At 42.0% G+C, this 22,229-nt stretch overlaps 1 protein-coding gene across 6 annotated transcripts in view; it reads left to right on the top strand.

Moving 5' to 3' along the window:
• The window catches only part of LOC111979184 (nuclear receptor coactivator 2), a 70,995-nt gene extending 49,060 nt beyond the window's left edge, over positions 1-21,935 (top strand). For 4 of the 6 annotated variants that reach the window (XM_024009538.2, XM_024009542.2, XM_024009537.2 and 1 more), the window contains 6 exons: positions 1,106-1,372; positions 9,646-9,723; positions 10,013-10,502; positions 12,805-12,988; positions 13,732-13,930; positions 19,486-21,935. In XM_024009538.2, the coding sequence (XP_023865306.1) occupies positions 1,106-1,372; positions 9,646-9,723; positions 10,013-10,502; positions 12,805-12,988; positions 13,732-13,930; positions 19,486-19,497 (1,230 nt within the window). In that variant the 3' untranslated portion in view covers positions 19,498-21,935. The remainder of the gene's footprint in view (positions 1-1,105; positions 1,373-9,645; positions 9,724-10,012; positions 10,503-12,804; positions 12,989-13,731; positions 13,931-19,485) is intronic. The other 2 variants (XM_024009540.2, XM_024009543.2) reach the window with 2 other exon arrangements.
• The last annotated feature ends 294 nt before the right edge of the window (positions 21,936-22,229 follow it).

The following is a 22,229-nucleotide window of genomic DNA, read 5'->3' as shown; positions in this document are numbered from 1 at the left end:
GGTTTCTTGGGGTCATAGCAGCATCCTCCTCCTCCAAACACGGCAAGTTGAGTTGAGCCAAAGAACTCCATTTTGGTCTCATCTACCACAACACGTTCACCCAGTTGTCCTCTGAATCATTCAGATGTTCATTGGCAAACTTCAGACGGGCATGTATAGTTGCTTTCTTGAGCAGGGGACCTTGCGGGCGCTGCAGGATTCAGTCCTTCACGGCGTAGGTGTGTTTACCAATTGTTTTCTTGGTGACTATGTCCCAGCTGCCTTGAGATCATTGACAAGATCCCCTGTGTAGTTCTGGGTGATTCCTCACCATTCTCATGATCATTGCACTCCACGAGGTGAGATCTTGCAGTGACCCCAGGCCAAGGGAGTTTGACAGTTCTTTTGTGTTCTCCATTGCGAATAACTTGCACCAACTGTTGTCACCTTCTCACCAAGCTGCTTGGCAATGTCTTGTAGCCCATTCAGCCTTGTGTAGATCTACAATCTTGTCCCTGACATCCTTGAGAGCTCTTTGGTCTTGGCCATGGTGGAGAATTGGAATCTGATTGATTGATTGCCTTCTGGACAGGTGTCTTTTATACAGGTAAGAAACTGAGATTAGGAGCACTCCCTTTAAGAGTGTGCTCCTAATCTCAGCTCGTTACCTGTATGAAAGACACCTGGGAGCCAGAAATCTTTCTGATTGAGAGGGGGTCAAATACTTATTTCCCTCATTAAAATGCAAATCAATTTATAACATTTTTGACATGCGTTTTTCTGGATATTTTTGTTGTTATTCTGTCTCTCACTGTTCAAATAAACCTACCATTAAAATTATAGACTGATCATTTCTTTGTCAGTGGGCAAACGTACAAAATCAGCAGGGGATCAAATACTTTTTTCCCTCACTGTATGTCATTTTAATGGATTGAGATATTAAGGAAGTTGGTGTAGAAACTACAAAATCTCAAATGAAATTAACTGACTAGTTAGCAAGCCATTACTTATTAACGGAAGGAAGACAGCCAAACGAACACTGACCTACAGTAGCTTTTTTTTTTATTTTTTTTTTTTAAATGTCCTGCTATGTGACTCAATTTCTTACTTGGTTTGATCTCTGTAGGGCCAGCCAGTGGCGCAGGAGCAGTATGCCAGTCAGGAGTCACCCATGAGGAAGCCACCCATGTATAGCCAGTACCCCCAGGCTGGTAGCATGGCACAGGGCAACTACATGAGCCAGCAGGACCCTGGCTTCCACGGTATGCCCGGTCAGATGGGCCAGCGGATGGGGTACCCCATGCTCCGACTCCCTGCCCGACCAGGAGGCCCGGTGCCTGCCCAGCCCAACAACCTGAGGCTGCAGCTGCAGCACCGACTACAGGCACAGCTGGTAGGGCGACACACCATCCCTGGAGCCCTCACTGTTAATAATATAGGCCCTATCCTAATGAATGTCTTTATCTGCAAAGAAACATTTAAAAAGCTTGAAATTATGTTTGAAATTATAAATACTTTACAAAGTTTACATATTAGACCTAAAGCACAATATACAAACTTGCCTCTTTCAAAATCAGACACACCACCCCTAGAGCCCTCAATGTAAATCATTAGGGCATATAGAAGTCCTGACCTGAAAAGGACAAGTGCTAAGCTAAAGCTTGAAATGGTATTGAGTAGTTTGCAATATTGACATGGATAATTGAACAACCTAAAGGAACTGGACATTTAAGAACATTGCAAACTGAACTGGACTTCTGAAAATAACTGTTTATAGTCTACTCAGTTTCTGCAGTAAACTCTGAGGATTCTACTGCCACCTGCTGGAGAGGTTGAGAAATGGATAAACTATTTTATAGCAATGACTCAAATGAAATGTTATTTTTATTTTATATATTTCACCTCTATTTAACCAGGTAGGCCAGTTGAGAACAAGTTCTCCTTTACAACTGCGACCTGGCCAAGATAAAGCAAAGCAGTGCGACACAAACAACAGAGTTACACATGGAATAAATAAACATGCAGTCAATAACACAATAGAAAAGTCTATATACAGTGTGTGCAAATTAGGTAAGATAAGGGAGGTACGGCAATAAATAGGCCATAGTAGCGAAATAATTACAACTTAGCAATTAAACACTGGAGTGATAGATGTGCAGAAGATGAATGTGCAAGTAGAGATACTGTGGTGCAAAGGAGCGAAGAATAAATAACAGTATGGGGATGAGGTATTTGGAAGGGCTATTTACAGATGGGCTATGTACAGGTGCAGTGATCTGTGAGCTGCTCTGACAGCTGGAACTTAAAGTTAGAGAGGGAGATATGAGTCTCCAGCTTCATTGATTTTTGCAATTCGTTCCAGTCATTGGCAATTCGTTCCAGTCATTGGCAGCAGAGAACTGGAAGGAAAGGCGGCCAAAGGAGGAATTGGCTTTGGGGGTGACCAGTGAAATATACCTGCTGGAGCACGTGCTACGGGTGGGTGCTGCTATGGTGACCAGTGAGCTGAGATAAGGCGGGGCTTTACCTTGCAAAGACTTTTATAGATGACCTGGAGCCAGTAAGTTTGGTGACGAATATGAAGCGAGGGCCAACCGACGAGAGCATACAGGTCGCAGTCGTGGGTAGTATATGGGGCTTTGGTGACAAAACGGATGGCTCTGTGATAGACTGCATCCAATTTGCTGAGTATAGTGTTATTTTGTAAATGACATCGCCGAAGTTGAGGATGGGTAGGATGGTCAGTTTTACGAGGGTATGTTTGGCAGCATTAGTGAAGGATGCTTTGTTGTGTGATAGGAAGCTGATTCTAGATTTAATTTTGGATTGGGGATGCTTAATGTGAGTGGAAAGAGTTTATAATCTAACCAAACACCTAGGTATTTGTAGTTGGCCACATATTCTAGGTCAGAACCGTTTAGAGTAGTGATGCTGGACGAGCGGACAGGTGCGGGCAGCGATCGGTTGAAGAGCATGCGTTTAGTTTTACTTACATTTAAGAGCAGTTGGAGGCCACGGAAGGAGAGTTGTATGGCATTGAAGCTCGTCTGGAGGTTTGTTAACAGTGTCCAAAGAAGGGCCAGAAGTATACAGAATGGTGTCATCTGCGTAGAGGTGGATCAGAGAATCGGCAGCAGCAAGAGCGACATCATTGATGTATACAGAGAAAAGAGTCGGCCCGAGAATTGAACCCTGTGGCACCCCCATAGAGACTGCCAGAGATCCGGACAACAGGCCCTCTGATTTGACACACTGAACTCTGTCTGAGAAGTAGTTGGTGAACCAGGCGAGGCAGTCATTTGAGAAGCCAAGGCTGTTGAGTCTGCCGATAAGAATGTGGTGATTGACAGTGTCGAAAGCTTTGGCCAGGTCGATGAATACAGCTGCACAGTATTGTCTCATATCGATGGCGGTTATGATATCGTTTAGGACCTTGAGCGTGGCTGAGGTGCACCCATGACCAGCTCATGACCAGATTGCATAGCGGAGAAGGTACGGTGAGAATCAAAATGGTCTGTGATCTGTTGGCATAACCCTTAGAAAGGCAGGGTAGTATACAGTGGGGCAAAAAAGTATTTAGTCAGCCACCAATTGTGCAAGTTCTTCCACTTAAAAAGATGAGAGAGGCCTGTAATTTTCATCATAGGTACACTTCAACTATGACAGACAAAATGAGAAAAAAAATCCAGAAAATCACATTGTAGTATTTTTATGTATTTATTTGCAAATTATGGTGGAAAATAAGTATTTGGTCAATAACAAAAGTTTCTCAATACTTTTTTATATACCCTTTGTTGGCAATGACAGAGGTCAAACGTTTTCTGTAAGTCTTCAAGGTTTTCACACCACTGTTGCTGGTATTTTTGGCCCATTCCTCCATGCAGATCTCCTCTAGCAGCAGTGATGTTTTGGGGCTGTTGCTGGGCAACACGGACTTTCAACTCCCTCCAAAGATTTTCTATCGGGGTTGAGATCTGGAGACTGGCTAGGCCACTTCCAGACTTGAAATGCTTCTTACGAAGCCACTCCTTCGTTGCCCGGGCGTGTGTTTGGTATCATTGTCATGCTGAAAGACCCAGCCACGTTTTCATCTTCAATGCCCTTGCTGAGATGAAGGAGGTTTTCACTCAAAATTCACGATACATGGCCCCATTCATTCTTTCCTTTACACGGATCAGTCGTACTGGTCCCTTTGCAGAAAAAACAGCCCCAAAGCAATGATGTTTCCACCCCCATGCTTCACAGTAGGTATGGTTTTCTTGGATGCAACTCAGCATTTCTTTGTCCTCCAAACACGACGACGTTGAGTTTTTTACCCAAAAAGTTCTATTTTGTTTCATCTGACCATATGACATTCTCCCAATCTTCTTCTGGATCATCCAAATGCTCTCTAGCAAACTTCAGATTGGCCTGGACATGTCCTGGCTTAAGCAGGGACACGTCTGGCACTGCCAGATTTGAGTCCCTGCGGCGTAGTGTGTTACTGATGGTAGGCTTTGTTACTTTGGTCCCAGCTCTCTCTGCAGTCATCACTAGTCCCCCCGTGTGGTTCGGGGATTTTTGCTCACCGTTCTTGTGATAATTTTGACCCCACGGGGTGAGATCTTGCGTGGAGCCCAGATCGAGGGAGATTATCAGTGCGTCTTGTATGTCTTCATTTTCCCTAATAATTGCTCCCATCGTTGATTTCTTCAAACCACAGCTGCCTTACCTATTGCAGATTCAGTTTTCCCAGCCTGGTGCAGGTCTACAATTTTGTGTTTCTGTGTGTCCTTGACAGCTCTTTGGTCTTGGCCATAGTGGAGTTTGGAGTGTGACTGTTTTGAAGGTTGTGGACAGGTGTCTTTCTATACTGATAACAAGTTCAAAACAGGTGCCATTAATACAGGTAACGAGTGGAGGACAGAGGAGCCTCTTAAAGAAGAAGTTACAGGTCTGTGAGAGCCAGAAATCTTGCTTGTTTGTAGGTGACCAAATACTTATTTTCCACCATAATTTGCAAATAAATACATAAAAAATCCTACAATGTGATTTTCTGGAATTTTTTTTCATATTGCAAGGTTGTACCCCTATGATGATAAATTACAGGCCTCTCTCATCTTTTTAAGTGGTAGAACTTGCACAATTTGGTGGCTGACTAAATACTTTTTTTGCCCCACTGTGTGTGTGTGTATGTGTGTGTGTGTGTGATGTGTTGCTGTGTGTGTAATAGTTTGGGCTAGAGTGTCTCCCCCTTTTGAAGAAGGGATTGACCGCGGCAGCTTTCCAATATTTGGGGATCTCAGACGATACGAAAGACGTTGAACAGGCTAGTAATAAGGGTTGCAACAATTGCGGCGGATAATTTTAGAAAGAGAGGGTCCAGATTGTCTAGCCCGGCTGATTTGTAGGGGTCCAGATTTTGCAGCTCTTTCAGAACATCGGCTATCTGGATTTGGGTGAAGGAGAAATGGGGAAGGCTTGGGCAAGTTTCTGAGGGGGGTGCAGGGCTGTTGACCGGGGAAGAGGTAGCCAGGTGGAAAGCATGGCCATCCGTAGAAAAAAGTTTTTGAAATTATCAATTATCGTGGATTTATCGGTGGTGACAGTGTTTCCTAGCCTCAGTACAGTGGGCAGCTGGGAGGAGSTGCTCTTATTCTCCATGGACTTTACAGTGTCCCAGAACTTTATGGAGTTTGTGCTACAGGATGCAAATTTCTGTTTGAAAAAGCTAGCCTTTGCTTTCCTAACTGCCTGTGTATATTGGTTCCTAACTTCCCTGAAAAGTTGCATATCGCGGGGGCTATTCYATGCTAATGCAGWACGCCACAAGATGTTTTTGTGCTGATCAAGGGCAGTCAGGTCTGGAGTGAACCAAGGGCRATATCTGTTCCTGGTTCTACATGTTTTGAATGGGGCATGCTTATTTAAGATGGTGAGGAAAGCACTTCTAAAGAATAACCAGGCATCATCTACTGATGGAATTAGGTCAATATCCTTCCAGGATACCCGGGCCAGGTTGATTAGGAAGGCCTGCTCGCTGAAGTGTTTTAGGAAGCGTTTGACAGTGATGAGGGGTGGTCGTTTGACCGCAGACCCATTACGGACACAGGCAATGAGGCAGTGATCGCTGAGATCCTCGTTGAAGACAGAGGTGTATTTGGAGGGCAGGTTGGTTAGGATGATATCTATGAGGGTGCCCGTGTTTACGGATTTGGGTTTGTACCTGGTAGGTTCATTTGATAATTTGTGAGATTTGTCACATGCTTCGTAAACAACAGGTGTAGATTAACAGTGAAATGCTTACTTAGGGGCCCTTCCCAACAATGCAGAGAAATAACTTATAGAAAGATAACACAAGGAATAAATACACAATGAGGAACAAAAACTTGACTATATACACAGTGTATTGAGTCAATGTGTGGCGGTATGAGGTAATTGAGGTAGATACTAAATGTTAATATGGGTAGGGGTAAATTGACTAGGCAACGGCATGGATAATAAGCAGTAGCAGCAGTAWATGTGATGAGTCAAAAGAGTCTGTGCAAAGGGGGGTCAATACAGATAGTACAGGTAGCTATTTGGTTAACTATTTAGCAGTCTTATGGCTTGGGGGTAAAAGCTGTTCAGAGTTCTGTTGGTTCCGGACTTGGTGCATCGGTACCGCTTGCTTTGCAGTAGCAGAGAGTCTTTGACAATTTTTAGGGCCCTCTGACACTGCCTCGTCGCCCCCCCTGACGCACTAGACAGAGAACGGCCAGGGACCGTCAACTCCCGTCAGGGAGGAGGAACCTGGTGCACTCCACTGTGCACCCAGCGGGGGGCCCTGACCTGCCGATGGCTGGAGCCAACTTATGTTGTTCCCCTGGTGTAGAGGTCCTGGGTGGCAGGGAGCTTGGACCCAGTGATTTATTAGGCCATACCCACTTCCCTTCTGTAGCTCTTTGCGGTTGGATGCCAAGCAGTTGCCATACCAAGCTGTGACACAGCCAGTCAAGATGATCTCAATTTTTTTAGGCTCTGAGCGCCCATGCCAAATATTCAGCCTCCTGAGGTGGAAGAGGCTTTGTTGGTGTGTGGGCCATTAAGTTAATTCCTTAGTAATGTGGACACTGAGGAAGTTCAAGCTCTCGACCCGCAACACTACAGCCCCGTGGATGGGCCATGCTCGGCCCTCCGTTTCCTGTAGTCCACCATCAGCTCATTTGTCTTGCTGACATTGAAGGAAATGTTATGGCACCTCACTGCCAGGTCACTGACCTCCTCCCTATAGGCTGTCTTGTTGTTTGTGATCAGGCCTACCCTCTTGTCGTCTGCAAACTTAATGATGGTGTTTGAGTCGTGCGTGGCCACGCAGTCGTGTGTGAACAGGGGGTACAGGAGGGGACAAAGCACACACCCCTGAGGGGACCCCATGTTGAGGGTCAGCGTGGCGGATGTATTGTTACCTACCCTTACCACCTGGGGGCGGCCCGTCATGAAGTCCAGGATTCAGTTGCAGAGGGAGGGTGTTCAGTCCCAGGGTCCTGATTTAGTGATGAGCTTGGAGGGCACTATGGTGTTGAATGCTGAGCTGTAGTCAATTAACAACATGCTCTTTATAGGGTTTCCTCTTATCCAACTGGGAGAAGGCAGTGTGGAGTGCAATAGAGATTGCGTCATCTGTGGATCTGTTGGGGCGGTATGCAAATTGGAGTAGGTCCAGGGTGTCTGGAATGATGGTGTGGATGTGAGCCATGACCATCCAAGCATTTCATAGCTGCAGATGTGAGTGCTACAGGGGCGATAGTCATTTAGACAGGTTACCTTGGCATTCTTGGGCACAGGGACTGTAGTGGTTTGCTTGAAACATGTAGGTATTACAGATGGGGTCAGGGAGCGGTTGAACATGTCAGTGAAGACACTCATCAGTGAATGCCGGCTGGTCAGTGAATGCTCTGAATATTCCTCCTGGTAATCCATCTGACCCGAGGCCTTGTGAATGTTAAAGGAAAGGTTAACCCAGTTTTTGAATGTTATATATCGTTTTTGTGCATCTCTGAGTGGTGTACGATTGAGTCCCTGGATAATTGCATGTTTTCATGTGTATCTGAGTTATTGGCCTTCAAGCAGGGAGAAATCCGTCCGGTATGACATCGCACCGTGATAGTCGCTCTCACTATACTGGAAGTTAATAGGAATARGACTTTTAGATCGCGAAAAACGTCTATCATAGATTTCAATACTGACTGATGTCATAACTCGGGAGGTTGTCTTCTCTCGAATGAGCCATTGATCATAGTTTAACGATATTCCTACCTCGAGAAATGTGTAATTTAACGGAGGGTCTAGCACATTATTCCCATTTGTCTACCTTTTTAGTCCAGGGTGCATTGCATGGTGCCATTGCCAGAGATATTATAGAAAGTAGATAGGAGTCCAATGAATTAATGAAGGAACGTATACCGTCCCACCCAGCAGACTGTCGACCAATCGCGTCCACTTTGTAATGCTGCTTCACGCAGTTGCTAAGCTAATCATCATGCAACCCCTTCTCAAAGTCAGTGTGTATGTCGAGAAACGTGCTTATTTTCCTCTAAAGTACGTGATTTCACGATTCCAAAGCTCCTTGTCCCAGAATCGCCCAGAATACACCGTGCTTGACGTAGCATGGGCAACGTTTCCCATCCCCTCAAGTATATCTGTCGTTGCGAATGTTAGGTTGAGCGTTAAGTTGAACATGGCGAGATTGTAGACTCCTAAATTGATAGTGCATTTTGTTTAGGTGATTTTACAGATACCTAGCTATGTTACATGCTGATATTGTCTTTGGTATTACTGTGTTTAGCTATGTTTGCTTGCTACCTGCCTAGCTAGCCCATAGATGGAGAGCATTGCATTGTGTATTTTGTAGTCGACTTGAGCTGCAACACATTTCCACAACGATTTTCCAGGTTCCCACCAACCTTATAACGCCAAAATGAAACATTTTTTCGCAAACAATATTCTCACATATTAGTTTTATTTAACACTGTAAATTAAAGGAATTAGTGTTTTAGGGTGGATTTTTCCTTTAACCTGTTTAAAGGTCTCACTCACATTTGACCTAGAGTTTGTGTATGCATTGATATGTAGGCTACGTGTGCCTTTTAAAAATGTATGTAGTTCTGTCCTTGAGCTGTTCCTGTCTAATGATGTTCTGTATTATGTTTTGTGTGTACCCCAGGAAGAGTAGCTGCTGCTTTTGCAACAGCTAATGGGGATCCTAATAAAATACCAATACATTGGCTACAGAGAGCGAGATCAGAGTCGTCTGGAACAGCTATTGCTCTCATGCATGGTTCAGTGTTGCTTGCCTCAAAGCGAGCATAGAAGGCATTTAGCTCGTCTGGTAGGCTTGCGTCACTGGGCACCTCGTGGCTGAGTTTCCCTTTGTAATTCGTGATAGTTTGCAAGCCCTGCCACATCTGACACGCATCAGAGCTGGCATAGTAGGACCCATCTTGGTTCTGTATGGACACTGCCTGTTTGATCGCTCGTCAGAGGTCGTAGCGGGATTTCATTACATTATCAATGAAGTGCAGTATCATAAATGTCTTTGGACTTCACCAAGTAATGGGTCTAATAGAATGGCAAGGGCTATGTAATTAACACATTTAAGTCGGTTAAATTCAACAACAACAAAAAATATTTTTCTTATTTCCTCAGCAGAATCGTCAGCCAATGATGAATCAGATGGGTGTGTCCAACATGAACCTACCTCTCAGACCCAGTGTACCTAACCAGGTTAGTCAGAATACTGTAGCAGATCATTATTATTACAGCTCCATGCGTGTGTGAGTTTGCATCCTTAATGGCACCTGATTCCCTATAAATAAAGGTTAAATAAATAAACAATAAAATTCAAATATAGTGTACTTCTTTTGGCAGCAGCCTATTCCCTATATAGTGTCCTACTTTTGACCAGGCCCTATAGGGCTCTGTTCAAAAGTAATGCACTTTATAGGGAATAGGATTCTATTTGGGCTGCACACTAAATGCCTGAAATCTAAATGTGTCTTGTCTGTCCTCCTAGGGAACCCTGAATGCTCAGATGTTGGCCCAGAGACAGAGGGAGTACCTGAGTAACATCCTGCGCCAGCGCCAGCAGCACGTCCACCAGAGAGCCATGCTGATGCGGGCCCAAGGCCTCAACACCCCCCCCAACATGGCTTCAGCGGCTGGGGCAGTGGAGCCCTCACAGTCCCCTGGCATGCCCCCCGGTTCCATGGGCACCAACCCTCGGATCCCCCAAGCAAACCCCCAGCAGTTCCCCTACCCGGCCAGCTACGGTACTGGTGTTACGTCCCCGCCACCCTCCACCAGCCCCTTCCCCCCGCTGTCCCCTGGTCTCCCTGGGGCTCAGCAGCTCCTCTCCCCTCTCCACTCCTCCTCAATCTCACATGGCTCCTCCCAGATGAGTCTAGCTAACCAGCAAGGGATGATGGGAAACGTAGGTGGCCAGTTTGGAGCCGTAGTGAATCCACAAATGCAGCAACACCGTGCCTTCCAGTTTCCCAGCTCAGGTATAATGTAATATAATGCTGCCCGGTCACCTCGCTGTGTGGCTTCCTGTCACAGCTTTGGTTTAATTTCAATTGATAATAATTTTAATCATACGTGGGTTTAATTCGGTGGCTGCATGACTAGTGGTATTTGTTTCTCATACATACTCCGTGGTGGTTTAGCTGAACAGCTGCCAATGAAATGGTATACTACCGGTCAAACGTTTTAGAACACCTACTCATTCAGGCGTTTTTCTTAATTTTTACCATTTTCTACATTGTAGAATAATAGTGAAGACATTAAAACTATGAAATGACACACATGGAATCATGGAGGAACCAAAAAAGTTTTATGTTTTAGATTCATCAAAAAGCCACCCTTTGCCTTGATGACAGTTTTGCTTCATGAGGTAGCCACCTGGAATGCATTTCAATTGTGCCTTAWGTTAATTTGTGGAATTTCTTTCCTTCTTAATGCGTTTGAGTCAATCAGTTGTGTTGTGACAAGGTAGGGGGCATATACATAGCCCTATTTGGTAAAAGACCAAGTCCATATTAGGGCAAGAACAGCTCATAAGCAGAGAGAAACGTGAAGGTCAGTCAATACGGAAAGTTTCAAGAACTTTGAAAGTTTCTTCAAGTGAAGTCGCAAAAACCATCAAGCGCTATGATGAAACTGGCTCTCATGAGGACCGCCACAGGAATGGAAGACCCAGAGTCACCTCTGCTGCAGAGGATAAGTTCATTAGAGTTACCAGCCTCAGGAATTGCTTCATGGTTGAATTGCTGAAAAGAAACCACTACTAAAGGACACCAATAAGAAGAAGATACTTGTTTAGGCCAAGAAACACAAGCAATGGACATTAGACCGGTGGAAATGTGTCCTTTTGGTCTGGAGTCCAAATTTGAGATTTTTGGCACCAACCACCATGTCTTTGTGAGATGCGGTGTGGGTGAACGGATGATCTCTCCGCATGTGTATTTCCCACCGTGAAGCATGGAGGAGGAGGTGTGATGGTGCTTTGCTGGTGACACTGTCAGCGATTTATTTAGAATTCAAGGCACACGTAACCAGCATGGCTACCACAGCATTCTGCAGCGATACGCCATCCCATCTGGTTTGCGCTTAGTGGGACAATCATTTTTTCCCCAACAGGACAATGACCCAACACACCTCCAGGCTGTGTAAGGGCTACTTGACCAATAAGGAGAGGGATGGAGTGCTGCATCAGATGACCTGGCCTCCACAATCCCCCGACCTCAACCAAATTGAGATGGTTTGGGATGAGTTGGACCGCAGAGTGAAGGAAAAGCAGCCAACAAGTGCTCAGCATATGTGGGAACTCCTTCAAGACTGTTGGAAAAGCATTCCAGGTGAAGCTGGTTGAGAGAATGCCAAGCGTTTGCAAAMCTGTCATCAAGGCAATGGGTGGCTATTTGAAGAATCTCAAATATAAATATATTTTGATTTGTTTAACACTGTTTTTTAGTTACTACATGATTCCATATGTGTTATTTCATAGTTTTGATGTCTTCACTATTATTCTACAATGTTGGAAAGTCAAAATAAAGAAAAACCCTTGACTGAGTAGGTGTTCTAAAACTTTGGACTGGTAGTGTATGCCTCATGTAATCTCACAGGTATATCTACCTAAAGATATCAGAGGACTTGTGATCCATAGTATTAACAACTCATTGTCTCTGTCATGTTAGTCAAAACAATCCATTAAATATGATACAGGGATAAGAATTACCAATAGCATTATCAGATTGCTTCATGTTGGTGTTCACAAAGACGTTGGTGGTGGCTGAGCTGTAGAATTTTCATATTTTTCTTCTCCTTCTCTTACCCATTTATGTGACTGTGTAGATTTGATTGTGCAACGTTTTTGCCCAACTGCATGTACTTTACTTTACTTTGGCTCTTCATGTATTTCTGTTTCTTCATTAACATATCTGCAGTAGTCAACTACAACACATAGCTTATCTTTAGCCTGGTCCCACATCTATTTGTGCTTTTGGCAATTCCATTTCTGTCATTGTCAACATTTTACATTTACATTTAAGTCATTTAGCAGACGCTCTTATCCAGAGCGACTTACAAATTGGAAAGTTCATACATATTCATCCTGGTCCCCCCGTGGGGAATGAACCCACAAGCCAAACATGGCATGACGTTGAATGTCAAGCAGTTGGAATGGTGGAAAAAAGACTGGCATTCAAGCAATTTTAGCTTGACAATGAAATGAATGTTAAGGTAACGTCTACTGTACTCTCCACCCCTCAGTACTGATAACAAATGTCTCCTCCCTGGTCCTGTCAGGTATAAACCAGCAGCAGCAGGACGCAGGCTTCACAGGAGCCACCACCCCCCAGAGCCCCCTCATGTCCCCCCGCYTGAGTCACGCCCAGAGCCCCATGATGCAACAGCAGGCCCAGGCCAACTCCTCCTACCAGCCCTCCTCTGAGATGAACGGCTGGCCTCAGGGCAACATGTCAGGAAACAGGTGAGACTGACTGGCAGCTCTAACTGGATCTTTGATCAAAATCAAATTTTATCACATGCGTCAAATTTTTATTTAACCTTTATTTAACTAGGCAAGTCAGTTAAGAACAAATTCTTATTTACAATGACTGCCTTCCCCGGCCAAACCCAAACGATGCTGGGCCAAATGTGCGCCGCCCTATGGGACTCCCAATCCCGGCCGGATGTGATACAGCCTGGATTCGATCCAGGGTGTCTGTAGTGACGCCTCAAGCACTGAGATGCAGTGAGTTAGACCGCTGCGCCACTCGGGATCTAAAGTGTTAAAATAACTATGCATAGATAATAACCAGAGAGTAGCAGCAGTGTAAAAAGGGGGGGGGGGGACAATGCAAATAGTTTGAGTAGTCATTTGATTAGCTGTTCAGGAGTCTTATGGCTTGGGGGTAGAAGCTGTTAAGAAGCCTTTTGGTTGCAAAATTCAAGTAACTTCAGAAAGGGTTTCCAGGAAGTCCTGGTTGGATGATTCCCTGAATCAGGAGGAAATTAACAGAAATATGTAATTCTTCATCCAGGTTGCAACCCTACTGCTAACCTTTGTATTTAGTTGTCATGGTTATGATCATAGACTTATGTTTTGATTCTGCATGAATCTACACTGTCTGTAGGATATATCCAGTATGCTCTCATGATACACATTTTCATCAACCTGTGGTAAAATCTGTGATTGAACATGTACCTTTTGATTTCCATGCTATGTTTCAGCATGTTCACACAACAGTCTCAATCTCAGCAGTACATGCCCCAACAGTCTAATGGTGGAATGTACACCGGCACAAACCTGAACATACAGGGTGTCTCCATGGCCTCCAACGCCAACGGCAGCATGAACAACATGAACCAAGTGTCAGCAGGCCAGATCACCATGCCTACAGGAAGCCTGTCTTCCATGGAGCCTGAGCAGGTGTGTGTGTCCAGTTCAAGTTCCACCCACTCATTTGTGTACTTTAGTTTCTCTTTATCATTTAGAGAAACTAAAGTTAAATCTGATTTAGAAATTAAAATGAAAGAAAAAAAGAACACCATCTTAGAAAAAGCCAATAAATAATCTTTACAAGCTAAAGAAGGAAAATACAATTTCATAACTACGATCTTTTACTTTTGAAGAGAGCCAACAACTACAGGTTAAACTCAAATAAAGAATACTACTTAATGGCAAATAAAGCTGTAAAATATCTCTCACCTCTCACAAAACAAATACATGCTAAACCAGTTAGAATTTTAAAAGATATAAACTCTGTATTTAGAAACAACGTGATTTTGACCATTTTAAAATCTTCAATGAAAATGTATATGAATCAACATTAAACAGTTGGATGGATCCTATAGCCTTCTTAGACTCAACAATTCTGAAGCAGTTATCAACAGAAAAAGTATCATCACTAAAAACAGAGATTATTCAAGAAGAAATATTAGAAACTGTTAAAACATTTGCATGGAAAAAAGCACCAGAAATGGATGGCTTTCCCATGGAAATCTATTCAACATTTTGGGACAAAGTAGCCTCCCTATTTACACAACACTCAACTCAGTGCTTCCTAGTTCCATGTATCAAAAAGTTATTTCAATTATATTAAAACCAGGAAAATCTGTAGTCCCCTGCTGATTATAAACCCATAAGTTTAATAAATTGTGACAAAATAATAACAAAACTTACAAGCAATAGAATGGCAAGTCTTCCCAGACTTGATACACATTTATCAAACAGGAATTATTAAAAATAGACACAAACAAGAACATTTTAATTTTAAAGAACATTTTAATGTCAGTTTAATACAATACACAACAACAACAAAAAGATATACAGATTTATCAATAATGGCTGTTGATGCCAAAAAGGCTTTCGACTGTCTTGAATGGCCTTTTCTATTCAAAACTTTGGAAGCTTTCAACTTTCCATCTGAAATAATATATTTAATAAAAACATTGTATAATTGTCCCTAAGCAAAAATATACACAAATACAGTTGAAGTCGGAAGTTTACATGCATGCACTTAGGTTTGAGTCATTAACTCGTTATCAACCACTCCACAAATTTCTTGTTAACAAACTATAGCTTTGGCAAGTCGGTTAGGACATCTACTTTGTGCATGACAGAAGTCATTTTTCCAACAATTGTTTACAGACAGATTATTTCACCTATAATTCACTGTATCACAATTCCAGTGGGTCAGAAGTTTACATACACAAGTTGACTGTGCCTGGGCCTCCCGGGTGGCGCAGTGGTCTAAGGCACTGCATCACCAGAGATTCTGGGTTCGAGCCCAGGCTCTGTCGCAGCCGGCCGCGACCGGGAGGTCCATGGGGCGTCACACAATTGGCCCAGCGTCATCCGGGTTAGGGAGGGTTTGGCCGGTAGGGATATCCTTGTCTCATCGCGCACTAGCGACTCCTGTGGCAGGCCGGGCGCAGTGCACGCTGACCAGGTCGCCAGGTGTACAGTGTTTCCCCTGACACATTGGTGCGGCTGGCTTCCGGGTTGGATGTGCATTGTGTCAAGAAGCAGTGCGGCTAGGTTGGGTTGCGTTTCGGAGGACGCATGGCTCTCGACCTTCGCCTCTCCCGAGTCCTTACGGGAGTTGCAGCGATGASACAAGACTAACTACTACCTATTGGATACCACAAAATTGGAGAGAAAAAAGGGCAAAAAAAAAACAGCTTGGAAAATTACAGAAAATTATGTCATGGCTTTAAAAGCTTCTGATAGGCTAATTTACATCATTTGAGTCAATTGGAGGTGTACCTGTGGATGTATTTCAAGGCCTACCTTCAAACTCAGTGCCTCTTTGCTTGACATCATGGGAAAATCAAAAGAAATCAGCCAAGACCTCAGCAAAACAATTGTAGACCTCCACAAGTCTGGTTCATCCTCGGGAACAATTTACAAATACCTGAAGATACCACTATCATCTGTACGAACAATAGTATGCAAGTATAAACACCATGGGACCACGCAGCCGTCATACCGCTCAGGAAGGAGACGCGTTCTGTCTCCTAGAGATGAACGAACTTTGGTGCAAAAAGTGCAAATCAATCCCAGAACAACAGCAAAGGACCTTGTGAAGATGCTGGAGGAAACAGGTACAAAAATATCTATATCCACAGTAAAAATGAGTCCTATATCAACATAACCTGAAAGGCCGCTCAGCCAGGAAGAAGCCACTGCTCCAAAACCGCCATAAAAAAGCCAGACTACGGTTTGCAACTGCACATGGGGACAAATATCGTACTTTTTGGAGAAATGTCCTTGGTCTGATGAAACAAAAATAGAACTGTTTGGCCATAATGACCATCGTTATGTTTGGAGGAAAAAGGGGGATGCTTGCAAGCCGAAGAACACCCTCCCAACCGTGAAGCACGGGGGTGGCAGCATCATGTTGTGGGGGTGCTTTGCTGCAGGAGGGACTGGTGCACTTCACAAAATTACCCCTTCTCATGATGCCATCTATTATGTGGATATATTGAAGCAACATCTCAAGACATCAGTCAGGAAGTTAAAGCTGGTTCCAAATGGGTCTTCTAAATGGACAATGACCCCAAGCATACTTCCAAAGCTGTGGCAAAATGGCTTAACCTCTCTGCGCTACGGATCCCTTTAGCGGGATCATTTTCCTAAACAACCGCTGAATTGCAGGGCGCCAAATATGACAAAATATTTATAATCATGCAATCACAAGTGAAATATACAGCTTGTTGTTAAGCCACCTATCGTGTCAGATTTTGAAAATATGCTTTACAGCGAAAGCAATCCAAGCTTTTGTGAGTGTATCAATCAATGCTAGAACAGCTAGCCCCAAATTAGCATGGTCACGAAAGTCAGCAAAGCAATAAAAATTAATCGCTTACCWTTGATAATCTTCGGATGTTTGCACTCACGAGACTCCCAGTTACACAATAAATGTTCTTTTTGTTCGATAAATATTACTTTTATAACAAAAAAACGCCATTTGGGTTGCGCGTTATGTTCAGAAAACGACAGCCTCGTTCCGTTCGACGAAAATTACAAAAAGTATCCGTAATGTTCGTAGAAACATGTCAAATGTTTTTTATAATCAATCCTCAGGTTGTTTTTAACAAACATAATTGATAATATTTCGACCGTAACCTATTCAATAAAAGAGAGAAAGAAAATGGAGAGCTACCCCTCTCGTGCGCAGGAACTAATCAAAGGACACCTGACTAATTTTGAAAAATCTCGCTAATTTTTCTAAATAAAAGCCTGAAACTATGTCTAAAGCCTGGTCACAGCCTGAGGAAGCCATTGGAAAAGGAATCTGGTTGATACCCCTTTAAATGGAAGAAAGACGGGCAATGAAACACAGATTTTAAAAGAAAAATCACTTCCGGGTTAGATTTCCTCAGGTTTTCGCCTGCAAAATCAGTTTTGTTATACTCACAGACAATATTTTGACAGTTTTGTAAACTTTGGAGTGTTTCCTATCCTAATCTGTAAATTATATGCATATTCTACGATCTCGACCTGAGAAATAGTCGGTTTACCTTSGGAACGTTATTCAAAAATAAAATAAATCTGACCCCTAGCGTCAAGAAGTTAAGGACAACAAAGTCAAGGTATTGGAGTGGCCATCACAAAGCCCTGACCTCAATCCCATAGAAAATGTGTGGGCAGAACTGAAAAAGCGTGTGCGAGCAAGGAGGCCTACAAACCTGACTCCGTTACACCAGCTCTGTCAGGGGGAATGGGCCAAAATTCACCCAACTTGTTGTGGGAAGCTTGTGGAAGGCTACCCGAAACATTTGACCCAAGTTAAACAATTTAAATGCAATGCTATCAAATAATAATTGAGTGTATGTAAACTTCTGACCCACTGGGAATGTGACAAAAGAAAGAAATAAAAGCTGAAATAAATCATTCTCTCTACTATTATTCTGACATTTCACATTAAAATAAAGTGGTGATCCTAACTGACCTAAGACAGGGAATTTTTACTAGGATTAAATGTCAGGAATTGTGAAACTGAGTTTAAATGTATTTGGCTAAGGTGTATGTAAACTTCCGACTTCAACTGTAATACATTATCTGATTAAATTGCTTTAGAAATGGGCACGACAGGGATGTCCCCTCTCCCCCCTCCTATTTGCACTGGCAATTGAACCGCTTCTTAAATCTAAGGGTGGTTTTAACCTTCCAGACTTGGAATTGTATCAACTTGCTAACCAAAGCTTTTACTTGCGGCATATAGTTAAATTCACTAAAGAGGAACAATGGGTACATATTGAAGATGTGCATGCTCATCCCCAGAATATTTGTACGTGTCTATTTTCAAAGGATAAAGCTAAGAACATTAACAACTTCATAGTTAAGAACACTACAACAATATGAAACGTATTCTACAAGAACCAATATCACTCTCTAAAACCACATCCTTATGAAACAATCCTTGGATAACCTTTCAGAATTCACAGATAAATTGGTCCACATGGAAAAACTAAAGGTATATCAACCGTAAATGACTTGGTAACAGGAAATACACTGAACAAAAATATAAATGCAACATTTTCAAAGATTTACTGAGTTACAGTTCCTGTAAGGAAGTCAGTCAGTCAATATTAATTAATTAATTAATTAATTAGGCCCTTATCTATGGATTTCACATGACTGAGCAGGGGCTGGGCTGGCCTGGGAGGGCATAGGCCAACCCACTTGGGAGCCAGGCCCACCCATTGGGGAGCCAGGGCCCAGCCAATCAGAATGAGTTTTTCTGCACAAAGGGCTTTATTATGGGGTATTGTGTGTAGATTGCTGACGAAATTGTTTTATTTAATCCATTTTAGAATAAAGCTGAAACGAAACAAAATGTGGGAAAAGTCAAGCGGTCTGATTTTCTTTCCAAAGGCACTGTATAAGGAATAGGGTACCGTTTGGGAGGCAGCTGTAGTGTGGTGATGTAGTGGAACATCAAACAAGTCTTTGGGTGTTCCTACTACCACAGGTGAATCATGATAATGCCTTGAGATGAAGGGATAGCATCATTCTAGACCAGTTGGCTGGAATTGACATGTTAACACAAAGTGACGCAACTCCAGTGAGTAACGTTTCATCTTCTGTTGTTGTCTGCCCAACATTAGGGATTAGTGTATTTAAAAACGTTTACACATCAAAACAGACCGCACCGATTTGTCAATGAGGGCCTTCTTCCCATGTCCTTATAATGTGTCTCTTTTAGAATGTTGTCAGTCGTATTTCACTAAATTCTGCCCTTTTGTCCCCCACAATGAAYTCGGGTGGGAGACTGGATCTGTCTCTGTCCGGTCCTATGTTAGTTAGATGTGATATCTGACACCACTGGCCCGATTTTGACTAAACTTGGGTGAATGATGTGTCTTGCCATAGAGATCTGGCATTTACAATATTACACTGATTGGCCTAAGGGGGGCAGTATAGTAATCAACTGAAATGTTGCCTTGTTTAAATCAAAGAAACATTTTCTTTTTCAGAACTATTGCTGACCCCGGTCTATTGTTGGACAACGCGGTTTACAAAAGGTCAACACCCAATGAAAACACTGGCATCCAACCAACCAACTTCTCCTGCAGTTCTCCCTGAACCAACCAACTGCATTCACCTTAGTGTGACTTAGGTCCTTCCCAAATAGGCTACACGCAGACACACACACACACACACAGACACTTGCACACACACACACACACACACGTATGTATGTGTGTGTATATATATATATATATATAATGGACTCATACTCACACAATATAGAAGCAAAACTGATCCTGTCAGCAGGCATCTGGTCAGATAAATGTATTCATTTCAGGGGATAGAACGCAGACTATGGCTCCCCTCTGAAAATGCTCTCTACTCCTCTTTTTAGGTATTTTCTTAATAACAATATTTTATTTGTCTGATCGTTTCTTTGTATGCACAGGTGTGAGACAAAATTATATCACATGATTTCAAAAATTAAATAAGTGATATTAGAAATGGTTTGAAGAGCATAAACTATACAATGATGTTGATTTTGAATGGTTACATTGTAAAGCCTGACTAAAGTAGTCACTTGAAAGGTTTATAAAATAAATGTTTTACAGGTATTTATAGTTTTTAAACTTGAGAAACTTTCTTTGTATGAAACTGTAAAAAGGGGGCAAGGGTTAAGTTTCTTAACAAGTATCCCTTAATGGTACCTTATTGTGTCTATTTGAATTACATATTTTAGGTCCTGTAGTTTCAGATGAAATTGTCAAATGAATCCTCCTGCTGCGATATGTATGAAGGTGAATGTTCATAGTTTGTATATATTACAGTATAGATTAATTAATTAAGATGGMTTTTTTTCTCTCTCGCCTGGTGTTACGACCACTGAAATATGACTTCACAGTCATACCGTTTGTGTTGGATTAACTAACAAAGGACTGTTTATCAGGGTTTCAACCAATTTGCGTAAGGATTTTTCCTTGCACTTCACCTCGACCTCATTACAATGAAAGGAATGGACAGACCTACCAACAGGCATAACTGAATACTTTAGGGTGCTCTGACTGTGCTGATTTTGTGTGCTGCCCTATAAAAAAGCTGGAAGTGTAAAATGAACAGGTAATATGTATTTTTCAAGCCATATTCCTGTACTATTCCCATTTTTGTTTATCATCTGTAAGCACATAGCAAATATGAACTCATAGAATTTATTTTAAAAAATTGTAGAATGTGAAAATTCCAAATTGTCTGCAAACACTGAAATGAAGTTGGGCTCACATAATCATGTGTTTAAAAATGTGTGGCCAGAAAATATCTATTTTGTAGGTTTGCACTGGTTATTATGATGTCACTCTGACGATGCAAAGGATATTTTTTTTTTTTTGTGATGGCCAATTTCTCCCAATTAATTACAAATTTTCCTAAACAAGGCATTATTAAAGAGTTCAGCAAAGTTTGAAGATTAGGATGCTCTGATATATATATATATATATATATTCAAGAAAAGTAATTCTAGAACGATGCACTGCTCTCATTGCAAATCCAAAGATGTTATTACTACCTTTTAAAATAAACTTAAGCCATGAAGTGTTACTGTGTTAACAGCCTTTTGTAAGGCATGCATTTTGGCAATCATGATGACAAGTTTTAAGGAAAGAGTTTGCATACAAATATAACTCACAAAGTTTGGTTGAATTGAATTGCTTTTTGTCTTCAATTCTGACTGATCAAGACATTTATTTTGTAAAATGTGTTATTAATTTATAGTTTGCTATTTGATCAATTGGTAAATATTACATGCAAGTACCTTAACATGCTAAAGACCTAGCATAATGCCTTAGATCTGTTTTTCTGTCATGTGTATTGCTGTGAAGTTGAAAGTTGTATCATATATGTATAGTGAAGTGACAATACTGAAGAGTGCATTGTTACTCAGTGGCCGTACCTGAAGTGGCACCCTATTCACTATATATAGTGCACTACTTTTGAGCAGGGCCTCTAGGGAATATAGGGAATAGGGTGCCATTTCAGATGCAGACAATGTACTTGTGCTATGGTTAGACTACTACACCCCTGTTTTTTTTCCAGTTGGTTTTCAGATTTTTCTTTTCCCCACATTTTATTTGTGATCAGTGGGTTTTATTATTATTATTTGTACAATTGTTTCATATTTTGACTTTAAGATGAGTATGTAAACAATGGTAAATCAAAGCAATATTGTAAAACATGAGTTTTTGTGTAGAAAGCTCAGTGTTGCAGTTCAGAGATGTTTTTCGAGGTGTGATGTTCATATTAAATATCACTGTTCACCTGCATCAATGTTTATCCAGAGTGGGAGCATTTATGTAAAAAGTTTTATTTACACCTTATGCAAGCTGTTGACTAATATTGCATTTGCCAATGCTGCTTGCTAATTTATGATTTATGTCATTGTAAATAAATTATTTTTTATTGTTGATTGACGTGTAATTACTGATTGACTTGGTCTACAATTCATGTCACTGTCCCATAAAAGACACATGGTTGACAGTTTGGTAAGACATTTAACTAAGGTTTCCAGAATGTAATTATTCAGTTGTACACGGAACCACATAAAACTGAATTGTAATAAGACTGAACAAATTATAAAATCAGTTAGCCAAACGTACAACTAACTGTAAGATACTGTGCATGTGTTACATGGTATCGTTGCAACTTAATGTAAAGTTTGACAAGTTTAATATTTCCAAACAGTTGAAATACTACCCCAATT

The sequence above is a fragment of the Salvelinus sp. IW2-2015 genome, linkage group LG19, assembly GCF_002910315.2.
Source record: "Salvelinus sp. IW2-2015 linkage group LG19, ASM291031v2, whole genome shotgun sequence".
In the NCBI taxonomy this organism is placed as follows: domain Eukaryota; kingdom Metazoa; phylum Chordata; class Actinopteri; order Salmoniformes; family Salmonidae; genus Salvelinus; species Salvelinus sp. IW2-2015.
Note: the sequence above shows the minus strand (reverse complement) of the source record. Positions and strands in the feature narration are given on the sequence as shown.